The following is a 15,459-nucleotide window of genomic DNA, read 5'->3' as shown; positions in this document are numbered from 1 at the left end:
TTTTTTTTTTCCTTTTTGTTCTGTCTTCTTTCACAGCATGACTAATGTGGAAATATGTTTAATATGATTTGTATATGTGTAGCCTATATCAGATTGCAGGCCATCTTGGGGAAGTGGGAAGGGAGTGGGGGGTGGATTTAGAACTCACAATCTTATGAAAGTGAATGTTGAAAACTAAAAATAATTTAATAAATAAATAAAAACCTTAAAGTGCCCAAAAAATCATCTGCAAAAGTCTTCTTCTTTTTATAGTTTCATAAAGAATATCCTTCATACACAACCTTTTTTGTAATGAGTTTTTTAGAGATGAAAGAATAGATATATAATTCAGTAGTTGTTAATGTCTTCTCAGTTCCTTTTGGAGGCTTAATAGTACCTATGATTCTGTGTGACCCTGGACAAGCCACTTAACCTTGATTACTTCACCAAAAAGCAAAAAAAAAATATTATCTATGATTTTTTGTTATAATCCAAGAAAGCTGCTTTATGGAACAACTCTGGGAACAGAAGTCTGTTAGTAATGAGTATTTCCATGTGTTGCAATGTTTGTTTCCATGAAGTTTGATACTATACTTAACAGAATTCAGTAAGAGAATGCCATTTGACACTGTCATCCCTTACCCCTAGAAGTATTGAAGAAGAGTATTAGGATATTGATAGATGATACAGATCAATTTCATTTTATGTAACCTCATCATTTTTACTGTCAGATTTGTATGTGGTCATTGGGAGGTGATGATTACTATGTTGGGAGCTGTGGAAGATGGAGTCAGTCTCCTACAGAATAACATATGATCGGTACCTGTAACCCATCTACAAAGAGACAGTACCTTACATAAGAGATGTGCAAAATATTATGGGATGGGGATATCATTATCAGCTTGGTAAGGTGTGGAAGTGGAAGGGAAATCAGAAAAGGCTTTTAGGAATAAGTATCATTTAAGCTTGACTTTAGAGGATTGACAGGATTTTCAATAGGAAGAAATGCAAGGAGGAGGAGTGAGGGAATACCAGGCATAGGGCCATTGATTAAAGACACAGAGGTAGGGCATGGATGACGAATATTATGTTCTCCAATTCATCTGGAGCTTTGGAGACACACAAAGTATAACACTGGAAAGGGAGCAGTACGCAAATAGATGGTAATGTGATTTTGGTTTTCATGAACACTATGAAGTGGCTTTAGCAAATCTATAATTAATTACTATATGGAGATAACCCATGTAACTAGTGAATAAGCATTCTAGGATACTTTCCCTTTGAGCCTAAAACTGGAAAGTTCTTCTAGTAGTGAAATAGAATAATGACTATCCAGTTAGCCGCACAGGTAATATTCAAAATCAACATTATTAAGTGCCTAGTATGTGTTGTTGAGTTGTGTCCCAGTCTCCATGACCGCATTTGGGGTTTTCTTGGCAAAGATATTGGAGTGGTTTGCTATTTCCTTCTCCAGCTCATTTTTAGATGAGGAACTGAGGCAAACAGGGTTAAGTGACTTGCCCAGGGTCACACTGCTAGTAAGTGTCTGAGGCCTGATTTGAACTCAGAAAGATTAGTTTTCCTGATTCCCAGGCTACTGCTCTATCCACTGTGCCACCTGCTGCTGGGAATACAGAAACAAACAAACAATCAAACAAAAACAGCCCCTGACCTCAAGGGGCTTCCACATTATTGGGGAAAACAACACGTATACACAAGTAAATACAAAATCAAATAAAGTAAATACAAGGCATTTGGGGGCATCAGTAAAGGCATCATGTAGAAAGCTGCTTTAGAGTTGAGTTGTGAAGGGAACCTATTATTCAAGGAGGTAGGAATGAGGAGGGATCCATTCCAGACATAGAGGACAGCCTGTACAAATTCATGGTGAAGGAAGGTGAAATGTTGTATGTGAGGAACAGCAAGTATGCCAGTTTGGCCAGACCATATAGTGCAGAAAGGTTAGAAATGCTCAGCAAGTCTGAAACAGTGAACTGGGGCCAGATTAGACAGGGATCTAAATGCCAGAGAAGTGTAGGTTTTATATTCAAAGCAATAAAGAACCACTGGCAGTTTTTTTGAGCACAGGAATGGCAAGATCCAACCTGTGCCTTGGGAATAATACTTTGGCAGCTGCGTGGAAAAAGGATTACACTTTTAGGAGGTGCATGAAATCGTTAAGGATAAATAACAGTACAGGTTTCATTCTAAGGTAGTTTTTGCTTAGCATAGTGTCTGGCACTTAGTAGGTGCTTAATTAATGTTTGTTGATTGATTGGCTGATTAAATGGTGATATAGGAAAGACTATAAAGTTAAGTGAAGAGTATAAGGTAAACATATTGACTCTTCATATTTTCTAAATATTTATAGTAGAACCTATTCCATGACCTTTCTCCCCTCCCCCCATACAGGCTCAAGAACTTATTGGGGGTAAGTACATATTGAATGCTGGTTTTAAAATATCTGTCATCAAAAACCATTTTTAAAGAAAGACATGAATATTGTTAATATGAAAAAAGTTATACTTGTAGTCATGGCTGGATATTATCCTAAGTTTATAATCAGAAATGAAACCTTTTGTATTGGGAACAAATATGAAAAGCAACATCAAAAAGGTTTACAAACACAATGTAATTTGTGAAATTATTACTGAAAATCAGCTTTTGTACCAAAATAGCTCATGGTGAGCAATATCTCTGGCATCCATCACCTTTTTTCTACTCACACACCTACCACCTTAGTTTGTTCTCCTTTCCAATGAACTTTGAACTTTGGTGGAAGCTTCATAATAATTTGTTTTCCTGCCTCCAGTGTCTTCCCTATCTGACCCCTTGTTACACAGCTTGAAAAATGGTTTTCTAGAAACATGGGTTTCTTGCTTAGTAAACTCTAGTGCCAGGATAAAGTACAAACACCTTTGTCATTTGAAGCCCATCACAACATAGATCCAATCTACCTTTCCAACATAATTATCTTACCCCACTTCACCAACTTGATGGTCCATCTAAAGCTGGTGTTACCTCATACAAACACTCATCACTTCTCCCTCTGCCTTTGCAGATGTTGTCTATTATGATTGGAATATATTCTCTCTGCCTTTTAGAGCCCTGATTTCCTTCAAAGCTCAGCTCAGGTACCATATTCTACATGAAGTCTTCTTTTAAAATTTTTTTAAAATTTTTATTGCTTTTTGGTGAGGCAATTGGTGTTAAGTGACTTGCCCAGGGTCACACAGCTGGTGTCAAGTTTCTGAGGTCAGATTTGAACTCAGGTCCTCCTGACTCCAGGGCTAGTTGCTGTATCCCCTGCACCACCTTGATGATCCTCTAAATGAAGTCTTTGCTGATCCTCCCTGTCTCCTACCCCAAATGCCTTAGCTGTGTCCTACAAAGAACTAGCCCTACTGAGCAGTGGAGTCACCTGTATGTCAAGATATACTATCTTGTAGTTAAGCTTATGAGGAAACTTTAAAACTTCCTAGCTAGTGACCTTGGGCAAGTCACTTAGTCTCTGTTTGCCACTGGAGAAGGAAATGGCAAACTACTCCAGTATCCCTGCCAAGAAAACCCCACGGACAAAGGTCCACTAGGTCATAAAGAGTCCAACACGACTGAAATGACTGAATGACAAAAAAACAAAACAGAACACAAAACTTTGGAAAAAGGAAAGGACATTAAGCCTCTGAAGTTTGAGAGTTGTGAGTTGCTTTGGCCACATGTTTTTCCCTACATGTATAACTCACAAGCATGTGTACTCTGAATTCATGTCTCCCCCCCCCCCCCCCATGCCACTACATAGACTCTGCATTTGTAGGAGAGTGCACGTTGATTTTGGGGGAGGAGTGATTTACCATTTAACCACCTTTGCTCAAAATGTCTACATGATACTTGTTAAGGAGAAGTAAACCCATGGGGTTTACTGGGGGCTTGTAAGCTACATTGGTAAGAGGAAAACCATTCATAAAGTTACCCCCTAGAGAGTTACAGCAGCCACACCTCTGGATACTCAATTTACCATTATGAACGTGAGTTGGAGGAGTGAGGGGAGGGGATCTTTCTGGCAAATGCCTCGTACACTTCCCTACAGGGTCCTGGCTGCTTCCTAAAGGGGCAGAGCTTCGGTAAACTTCTTCCTTCAGAGAAGGAACTGCTTCATTTTTGTCTTGAGATTTGCACCTACCACAGTTTCTGGTACATAGAAACTTAATAACTTTTTGCTGATTGCCTAAAATGAAAAGAATGCTACATTTGAAAGCACAGTAGGTGATACTGTGGAAAGATCTGGCTCTAGAGTTAGAGGATCTGGATTTAAATTCCACTCCTGGTACTTCTCTGTGTGAACTTGGACAAGTCACATCCTCCCTGGGTCACAGTTTTCTTCTTTTCATTTATTTATTTTTTGATGAGGCAATTGGGGTTAAGTGACTTGCCCAGAGTCACACAGCTAGTAAGTGTTGTGTCTGAGGCTGGATTTGAACTCAGGTCCTCCTGACTCCGGGGCCAGTGCTCTATCCACTGCACCACCTAGCTGCCCCAATTTTTCTTTTTTTAAATTGAGGGGATTGTATAAGGTAGTCTTTGAGGTTCTATCCAGCTTTGATATATGATCCTATGACCTAGGCTTGAATAGTCATATTACTAGAATGATCTTGGGTAAGTTATAACCTCTCTGGGCAAAATGTGGCAGGCTGGAGTCTCTCAAAGGTCTCTTTTAGCTCTATATCTTCGTTGTTAAACATTTAAAGCATAGTGATGATCATAAGGCTACTTATGAAAAAAAGATAAATCGATTAAATTGATAGGATCCAGAGTTGGTTGGGAAGACAAAATCTCTTGTAATAAAGTCTAGGTTATTAGTCACACCTTTACAACTGCTTATTTCATTCAAGTTCTTCTTATTGTAGTAAACTCTTCTAGATTTAATCACTAAACATCTAAAATGGATTTTGTTTGTGAGTTTCTTCTCATCACACCCTCTGGGCTCTGGAGGTACAGAAAATCCAGAGAGAGGTGGATGAGCATCTTCAGTTCTTAAACACTAGCGGAAAAATGAGTTCACTGGGGTCATCTTGCGCTGCCACCACTCTGCCCTTCAGCACTCTCCACCCCTTCCCAAATCCCTCTCTTGTTGACCCTTTAGCGCTCAGAGTAAACAGCGGTTGTCCTCTCCTATCCCGTTTCCAGTTCCTCCTTTGGCAGCCGTGCAGCAGACGAAGGCAGGGCGAATTTGGAGTGCCCCAGCCAAAGCTCGGCCGGCTTAGAGAACAGCCAGGGCTCGGCACGGAAGTTTGCAAGGCTCTTGCCAGTCGGATGACTGCCTTCCCTCCCTCCTTCACTTCCTCCTTCTCCCCGACATCTCAACCGCCCCTGAGCCATCAGCTCCTCCTCCTCTCCCTTCTCCGCCTACTCTTCCCAGCCGTGGTTGCACTAAGGCCGCGATGTTCCTCTGTTCCCAGGTCAGTGCCCTGCCAGCAACAGAGAGTTAAGCACCGGACCAAGGACTGGAAGGCCAAGGGAGACGGGATTAAGGGGGCGGGATTGTGGGAGGGAAAGAGGACGGGCGTGGAGGGCCGGCCAGAGTTCCAGCCCACGCAGCGATCCCAAGAGAAAATCGCCCCCAGCCGGGAGAGTCCCTCTCCCTAGTGGACACCACAGCCAGCTCTGCTCTCGTTCCTCCCTTCCGTGGCTGGGGCGGTAGGAAACTTCGTCTCCGCTAACTTGCATTAGGGGCGCCGGTGGGCGCGGAGCGGCTGCGGCCGAGGAGGGGGTGGCTGGGGGCGCTAAGACAGGCGCTGAGCCGCGCACTTCAGAGATGGCCCCTTGGCTGGGGAGGAGGCGGCGGCGGCGGCTGCCGCTACTGCTTCTCCACCTCCGGCGCCGCTGCCTCCACCTCCTTCTCCCGGGCCTCCTGCTGCTACTGCTGCCGCCCCTGCCACCTCTCTGCAGCGCCTTCAACCTGGATGTGGAGAGTCCCGCCGAGTATTCTGGCCCGGAGGGAAGTTACTTCGGCTTTGCGGTGGATTTCTTCGCTCCAGACCCTTCCTCGTAAGTGGCCGCAATTTAGCTGGGAGTCTTCCTTCCTTTTTTTCCTCCCTTCTTTCTGCGCACTCTGCCTTGAGTTCTAAGTAGGTCTACGAGTCCTGTTCCGATTCTCGGGGGTTGACGAGAGCGTCCCCCACAAAGGGGGATGGGAGGTAAGTGTAGGTTAGCTTTTACATTTGAAAAAAGTAAAAGTCCAACAAAGACTATTTAGGTTGGCTCACACTCCGCGCCCCTTCTGCCAGTTGTAGGGATTGGGGTTACTTTCACACTCAACCCCCTCTTTTTCACTTCTCCAACACTCCAGCCATCTCTTTCCTTTACTGTTTTCCCAGACGAGGGGTTCCGTGCTCTTTTCCCCTTCCTTTTTTGCTTGCTAGGGTTCTTTTCTGGATTCTCTCTTTTCCATCCCTCTCCCACATTGTCAGAAGTCTAACAATAGCTACATTGTACACTAAGCACGTCGTGCCTTATCTCTAGAACTTTCAGGCTTTTGCAGATTTGAGGCTGGGCAGATGTATTGAATACACAATTTGGAGTCTTGTTTTGAAAGAATGTGGGTACTTGTTGGGTTTTCTCTCTCTGAGAATTTACTTGAATCTACCGGGGTTTGAGAATTCAACTCTGTTTCAGCTGTTCTAAATTCATCATGACGTGAGATTTTAGGCGTTGTTACAGTTACTATCAGTATTTAATCAAAAACTGTTTCTTTTTCAAATGCTTACCGCTTGTTAGGAAAACATGCCCTGGATATTCCCATGGAAGTACTGATTTTATAAGGACATATATTTTATTATCCTTTAAAATTTTAAGTTCAATTTATAAAACGGATAACGGTGTTTAAGATTTTTTCTGAAACTTTGATAATTACATCAGACACTTTTATGTGCATTCTTTGTTTTCTCTTCTGAGAGTATTGCTTATACTATTTCAAAGAGAATATTCATACTGCATTTTAATTTGCAAGAGATAATATTACATAGGCTTGGGGATAGGCCTTTTTTATTATTATAAATTTGTACCAGACTTGATGATGTTGTGCATATTTTACCATAGCCTAAAAATTAAAGATTTCTCGCATTGTCTTATCATATTATTCAAAACAAAACACCTACTTCCTCTAAGTGCCACACTTGAGTCATTCCATTGAATGTCATTTATTTAATAAGAAATCTGTTCAGTAGACATAGTTTGAACTACGTAGATTTAAAAAAAAAACAGGAAAAAAACATGTTGCCCACTTTTCTGCTTTAGTCTATTGTTTCATACCAGTTTTGCGTTATTTTTTTTTCTGAGTTTGGGATACAGGTTACCTTTGCTAAGTGATACAAACAACTTGGGTTAAATTGTTAAACATGTTTGTATTCTTTGTTTCCACTTTCTCTTGATTCAATATTAGTCATCTTTGACTCTTATTTTGGTATCAAAACCTTTTCATATTTACTCTTAATGGTATAGTGTTTTATTGTTGTCAAAAGGTTCCTATCAAATTCACTTTGTATAGAAATTCCAAAAATTTTGAAAGTACGTTGCTATCTAATACTGCATTGAGAACACTTTAAGTTAGAACTTAAATTCTTCTATGGAGTGGAGTATTTTGCCAATATTATCTTCTTGATTTTCTGGCAAGTCCTGTAAGGACTTGGAAGGACCTGTAAGGATAGGAGAGGTTGATAAAACTTTGTGAGCTTTTGAAAACTTTTATTCCCATTTGAAATTCGGTAATGTTGAGCTATTGGCAACAATGACAATAAGATGTCCAGATTCTTTGGCTGATCCTTGTTTGTTGAAATATTCTGCTTGCCACATGGATTCAAGGATCTTTAAACCTCCTTTCTAACTTTAAAGCCATGATCATATGATTCCACTAAGATGTCTTCAATGGTGTGTGAATTTGAATTTGATGTATTTTTGCCAATTGATTTATGTCTAAAATTGGGATGTTGTGAAGATCAAATGAGAAAGAATGTAAGAGTGTATTGGGCCACTTTATAAACATCAGTACACACACACACATACACATACACATACACACACACACATACACACACACACACACACATACACACACACACACACACACACACCCTAAGTGTTAAGAAAAAAATCACTATAAAATAATATAGTCCCACAAATTATAATAAAAATTATTTCTTAATTTACTATTCAAATAACGGAGTTTTAAAAAATACTTTTTCATTGAGTTAGCAGAGGGATGCTGCAGAATATGGTTCCTGCTTTTATAATTTTACTGAATAAATGACCTTATTCTTGGGTAGTCTTAAAACTATTAATATGAAATAAAACACATCTACCAAAGGTGGGAATGGGGGATAGAGCATCCATGTATTCCTAAAGTCTTTCTGTCTCCAAAAAGAAAGCAGACTGGATTACTTAGGAAACTAAAATGAACTATAATTCTGACCCTAATGCTTAATACTAAATTTTAATCCAAGCTCTGCTGTTGTCTATTTGTAATACTGGACAAGTCACAGAATTGTTTTCTGCAAGATTTTTGTGTTTGGGGATGATACTAGTGATGATATTTTATAAGATATTGTCATGGAAATTGAAAATATAAGTACTAATGTAAAAACTTTTGACAACATAAAGGAAAAGGAAATTCTGATAGAAAATTTAAGTTAATAAAAACAGTGATATAATTGAAAAAATCTTGATGAAAGGAATTTTAAACCAAGCTGGCATATATTTAATTTTTTTAAAATTGTGACTTTTGATATTAGATTAGTAAATAGTGTCAAATTTATCCAATGTGAAAAGAGATGTAGCCATTTTCAAGCTGCTGACACATGTAAGGGCCACTAATTCTATAATTTACTAGGTATATTCTTTGTGGGGATGGCTATGTTATAGCAAAGGGTGGAAATCAAAAGGTTTTTTTTTCTATTCAAACCTCTCACTCAGTGCTGCAATAAAACTAATAAACAGTTGATAGAATTATAAAATTATAGGCTTTTAGAGCCAAGAGAAAATGAGAAAGGAATATCTATCCCTATCTTTCTATCTGTATATGTGTGTGTGTGTGTATATATATATGTATTTAACCCTCAATATTTAGTGTAGTATCTTTACCTGGGCAATGCTCAATTAATAATTGCTGATTGACTGATTAATTTATTATTACATTATAGTACCCTAGAGCAATTTTTTTCTGTCTTCCAGGTTTTCTTGAATTTCTTTCTAAATATATGACTTGTAGTATGGCTATAGATAAGCAATCCTGGATAGGATTGGATACTTGGCCACCTTGAAGAATTTAGAGAGTTAACTTGAGAAAAGTTCTCTTTGGGGTAGTAGGAAAAACTTTTTGGTACCTTTTAGAGCCCAAAGAGAAGAATTCCACTCTATGTTCTTAAGGATTAGGGGCAAGTAAGGGAAAAGAAAGACTATACAAAGTACACTAGGTTTAATTCAGTTTGTGTCATGTTATTTCAGTAGTCAGACAGAGGAGTATATAGCACAAGTCAAATATTCATTGTTATCTGTAAGTGGAAGGGTCTGTAGGGACCATTTAATTTAACTTCTTAATTTCACAGATTATGAAACTATGGTTGAAATATCATGTCTATTGTACAAGTTCATGGGTAGTCAGTAGCAGAGCTGGGGTTCAAACTTACGTTTTCTGATTCCATATGTAGTATTCTCATCATATTATATTTCTATCAAGCACTGGTTTTTTGAGGCAGCTTAGGTAGCTCAGTGGATAGAGGGCTGGGCCTGTACTCAGGAAGATCTAAGTTCAAATATGGCTACAGCTACTGGTTAGCTGTTTGATCCTGGGCAAGTCACTTAACCTCCCATTATCTAATCCACTGGAGAAGGTAATGGCAAACCACTCTAGTATCTTTGCCAAGAAAATCTCATACTTGGTTATTAAAAATCACACAAGACGGAACACCACCACCACCAACAGCAACAACAACAACTGGTTGTTTACTTCATAAAGAGACCTTGGAGAGAGTAAAACTTGAAATCATGACTCAGATTAGCTGTGTGACCATGAGCCAGGCACTGAACCTCTCAGTGCCCCAGACAACTCTAAAGACTAAAATTAGAGAGGAGTTGTCATCTGCATTAGGAGAAAGTTTCTTACAATATTAATTCATGACGTTAGGCTTTGCTACAGATCATGGTGTAGCAGGTGTATATTTTATTCACTAGGCAGTGATAAAAAGAGGACAGATGACATTTATCTAAAGCTGAGTCAATAATATCTGTTTCCTCAAGGGGTGACATTTCCTCTGAGATAAACTGCAACCTTTCTATCATTTATGAAATTTTTATGTGTTGCTTTTGTTAAAAAGAAAAAATCTGTTACCTGTTGGCTAACTTTCTGATGAAGAAGCTCACATTACATTATTATTACTAGGCAAGTCCTTGGGCAGTACATATTGTCTGTCACTTTCAGTCTTTCTAGCTTAGTGGGACCTACTAGAGCTTCTCTTTTGCTGGGAATAGTGTTCAAGAAACCAGGGTCACTTTCACAGCCTCTAAGTATTGGAATGGGATTAATGACAATAAATTGGCTGACAACATTTATTTTGTGAATTTTTGATTTGAAGTTGTTAAAAACAAAGTCCTTTTGATGATCCATAGTCCAAATCCACCTAAAATCAAATTATAAGGTGGGACAGGTATCATGGATTCACATTTTTGTATGATCTTCAATTACAGGTTTAAAAATAAAGTTTTCTGATGCCATCTTGAGAATATTGGAAATTGTGTGACTTCTGGGAACTAGGAAAGATTAAATGTGAGTCAGTTCTCTGTATAAAGTTTTTGTGTATGTTATATAGTTTGTTGGTTAGAGATCCTAACGATACATCACAACTAGAGTGAGAGGTAATAAAATGTTAGGCAAAATAAAAATGCTGGCAAAGCCCAGATGCATTGGAATGTTTTCACACTCATTAAAGAGACAACTGATGAAAGCAACCTGGAATCTTTCATGTTATATTACAACCTGTTATATTTTTGACAGAAGACATCTTTGTTGATGGTAAAGAAAACAGTATCAGAACTTTACTGTTGGGGGAACCTTAGAGATCATCTAACGTAATTCTTTTGTTTTATAGGGAAAGTTTCAGAGACATAAAATGTTTTTTGATTTTAAAAAATGATGCTTTAAATACTCTCCCTCTTATAACAAAAGATACTAAACAAAAACCATTGACCTCATGTGAAAATGTGTGCTTTGTTCCCCACCTATGGTCCACCTCTGCTGAGAAGCAGAAGGCATTTTTCTCCATTAGTCCCTAAAATTATGGTTTGTTGTAACAATGATTAGGGTGCTAATGTTTTTCTCAGTGTAGTCACCTAGGTGGCCTCAGTGGATGTTACTGAGTTCAAATCCCACCTCAGATACTCTGAGGCTATGAGACCCTGGGCAAGTAATTTCATTTCTTTCAGCTCATTTTCCTCATCTGTAAAATGGACTAATAGTACTACCTACTTGACTGTTGTAAGGATCAAATGAGATAACATATGTAAAGCACTTTGCAAACCTTAATGTTTATGGTATGTTAGTGTAGCGTTAATGTACAATGTTAATCTAAATCTTATGTAAATGCTTTTATTAGTATTATTTTTTTACCTGACACTTAAAATTCAATCTACATTATTAACATTTTATCCATCATTTTCTTACATCTAGATAATCAATAAAACAGTAAGTCAAGCCTTAATTTATGGCATTTGCAACTTTCTAAGGTGTAAATGCTCACACAGAAAATTTAACAATCATATTATTAGTATTTTTAGCCATTATATTATTATAATCATTATATAAGTTGTCATGAAAGTTTTCTCTTTAAGGTCACACATCCTCCTATTGCAGATCTGGGACTAGAAATCTGACTCTTGAGTTTTGGCCTAGTTCTTTTACTATGACATGTTTATTCTCACCTGATTATTATCATCTAATCTGTGGGAAATTTTGAAAAAAAAAATCAAACCCTAGGTTTTTTTAAAATACAAAATCTATTACTAAAATCATTTCACGGGGACAATGTTGGTTCTCTACATTTGGTGTATTGTATGTTCTAACTAGAGAATAAGATTTACTTTGGCAATTGAGGCCTCTTAGTAAATTTAGTTTATGGTCTAAAGTAGCTATCTTAGAGTGTACTTTTTCCATATACAACATTCATAAAACCTTGAAAGTCCATAAGGCTTAGAGATCTCTATTTATAATCAACTTTGAGTTGGAAAGGACATTAGAGTTCCTTCCCATGGTATCTAACATAGGCATACCAGAGAGAATAAGAAATATGATGACTGAATTTTCTAGTAGGAAATGCTAAATGGAATTCAAGGCAGCTAGGTGGCTCAGTGGATAGAGCACTAGGTCTGGAGTCAGAAAGGTTTAAGTTCAGATTTAGCCTCTGGATACTTAATAACTGTGTGATCTTGGACAGCCTTGGTTCGCCTCAACTCTAAAACAGCACCTATCTTATGGAGTTGTTGTGAGGCTCAAATGAGCCATTTGTAAAGCACTTAGCACAGTGCCTGGCACAAAGTTGGCACTGTATAAATGCTACCTTCCCCAAATGTGAAAATGCTGCCCAAGAGGGCCCTTATGTAGCTCCCAGAATGATTGAGACTAGCATTAGTTTGCATTTTAAAGATATGGAGGTTGAAAGACTGCGTGGGTACATGTGTTTCTCTGCTATAAATAGGACTGGTGTCAGATGCATGTCAGGAGAGATGGAGAGACTTGAGAGGAAAATCTTTGTTTAGATATTCTATTATGTACTTGGTAATTTTCTTTCTAGAATAAACACTTGTTTGACTTAGGTTTCAAAGAGTAAATTTGTTGGCTTGTTTTCTATGTGACCGAGCAGCACTACACTTCAGACAGAATTTATGCTAATCGAAGTGTACTTCAAACAGCTTTCAAATGCTCTTCTTGCTTTTTCTGTATGGGATATAGAAACATTAAGTTGCTCTCAAAGGCATATTTTGCCTAACCTGCAATGGTTCACTGAAGCATAAAATGAGTAATACATTTCCCTGCTTAAATCACCTATAAAGAGGGAAAACGCCGAGGTGGTATGTCGTCATTCACCTAGAGCCGGAAAGGACCACGGAGGCCATCTAGTCCCACCCTCTCTCATTTTACAGATGAGGAAACTGAGGTGTAGAGAAATTAAATGACTTGCCAAAGGTTACACAGTTATCAGAGGAGATTTAAACATCCTCTGACTTCACTGCCTGTGCTTTTTCCATTATACCACACTGTCTTATATATAAGTTTGTAAATAACCTTCGTTTTAGGAAGGGTTTAAAGTAAATAATCCTATGACATAGAAATTTGACTTCTTTATTGATTGGGTGTTGTTTTAGTCTTGTTTTTTTTATTCCTTCTGTAACATGGTGTGTGTGTGTGTGTGTGTGTGTGTGTGTGTGTGTTGGGGGGGTAGCTTATGAAGCAAATTTACTAAGATAGTTATCACTGACAATTGCTACTGGTTTAGGGCTAAAATTTATAGAGCAATTTAGATAAGAAGACAAAGTACAAGTATAGCATGTGTATCTATATGTTCTTTTAACATTATATTGTCTGTTTATAGGTGTTCGCACATTGTCTATGTGATCTCTTTGAGGGCAATGACTGTTTTTGTCTTCTTTGTATCCTAGGCATTTAGCACTGTGTCTGACACATAGTAGGTGCTTGATAAATGTTTGCTGTTATTTTTATTGATTTTTTTGTTGTTGTAGTACTTTTTGGGTCCTCCACTGAAATCCTACTGTGATGTTTCACCGGTATGGAGATGAACCTGGCTTCTAGGGATGATATCTAGGGATAATCTCCATCAGGCCCTGCCAATCTCTTAAGACTTCAAATAGACCCTTTGACAGGCTATGTGACTCTGTTGTCCAAGGACTGATCCAGTTAAATTCAGAGAGGTTTTCACCAGAAGATAGGCTACTAGGTGATGAAATTTTAAATCACAGTAAGTCATAAAATGTTTACTGAGTCCCTGAGGGATCTTAATCTATGTTGGTACATGAAGTATTCATCCACATTGACAAGATTTCAGAGATCATCAGTCAATCCACAAACTATTACTAAACACCTACTATGTGCTGAGCTCTGGTCAGATGCACTAGAAATAGAAAGACAAAAGTTCAGTAGTCTTTGCCCTCAAGGAACTTTAGTCTCACTTGGGGGAGGAAACATATACATATGTAAATATGTAGATATAAAGAAATTTGGGGGTTTGACTCTAACAAATGAAAGGATGAGAAAAAGCTCCATGTGGAAGGCAGTGCTTGAGCTTATAGAAAACTGCAGATTTTAAGAAATGGAATTGGGGAATGAGTATATTCTCAGCATGGAGGATAGCCAGGGGAAAGGCACAAGGCAGGAGATGGGTAAGAAGGTCAGTTTGATTGGGTCATAGGGTGGGGGAGTTAGAAAGTAAATACAAGACTCAGATTACCTAACTCTTGGCTTCCTATCCTTTTCTTTGCATTCTATTGTCTCTTTTTCTGGCATGTACATAATTATTCTGCCTTTTAAAAAGATGTTGACCGTCTCTAGGTTTATTGGTTAATAGAGTCAACTAAACCACTCAGACATGTTTTATCTTGGATGTGCCACTACTAAATAATTTTGTTTGTTCACAGGGTTTGAAAAAATGCAGTCATCATTGTTCAACAAACTTCCTATCCTTGGTAGCAAGGTCACATTCCTAAAGGCTTTGCATTTAAAGAGGACTTAAGCATAGGAAACTTAGTAGAAAGGCATTCTGTTAATTTTTTGTATCCTCTTCTCTAATTCTCCCTCCCTTCTTTATCCTCCATTCCCATGGAATGATCACAGACAGTTTGGTTACTCAGTTTCCTTCTCTTCCTGAAAATTCCCGAAGTACTGTTACTAAGCATCCTGACAATGGCAGTAGTCATAAGGCATAGTAGAGAATGCATGGTTGTTAAAGGGAGGTAAGGCTGGTTGTGAGGAAAGGGAGTAAATGGGGGCTTCTGCCATCGGAAGTTATCTTTATTATACCTAATATCTACATGCCAAACTACCACAATTCATTCTTATGAGTACTGGTTGATTATTTTATGCATTTTTTTTGAAGTCCTGACTATTTGCTTTTCAATCTAGTCATTACTGGTCTTTTGGGAAGACCATAAAGAGAAAGTCTCTTGCCTCAGCAACTTTTTAGCATTTATAATTTTCTATTTCTTCAGAGGGTATAATTGGTTTTGTAATTAATAATCATTAGGAAACTTAAACCCTAACATTTCTACTGCTATCTCATTTTATCCTTCCAAGATGCCTATTAGGTAGTTAGGGTATTTGTACCAGACTACTGATGAGTTCACACACACACACACACACACACACACACACACACACACACACTCACTCACTCACTCACTCACTCACTCACTCACTCACTCACTCAC

The 15,459-nt window shown here is 38.3% G+C and overlaps 1 protein-coding gene across 1 annotated transcript in view; it reads left to right on the top strand.

Annotated features, from left to right (window-relative positions):
* Positions 1 to 5,772: 5,772 nt before the first annotated feature.
* Positions 5,773 to 15,459, top strand: part of ITGAV (integrin subunit alpha V) — a 101,250-nt gene continuing 91,563 nt past the window's right edge. The window contains exon 1 of the mRNA XM_027865934.1: positions 5,773 to 6,024. Within this exon, the coding sequence (XP_027721735.1) occupies positions 5,792 to 6,024 (233 nt within the window). The 5' untranslated portion in view covers positions 5,773 to 5,791. The remainder of the gene's footprint in view (positions 6,025 to 15,459) is intronic.

The sequence above is a fragment of the Vombatus ursinus genome, unplaced genomic scaffold, assembly GCF_900497805.2.
Source record: "Vombatus ursinus unplaced genomic scaffold, bare-nosed wombat genome assembly UNPS02014779.1, whole genome shotgun sequence".
NCBI classification, from domain to species: domain Eukaryota; kingdom Metazoa; phylum Chordata; class Mammalia; order Diprotodontia; family Vombatidae; genus Vombatus; species Vombatus ursinus.
The sequence above is the reverse complement of the archived record's forward strand: the minus strand, read 5'-3'. Positions and strand labels throughout refer to the sequence as shown.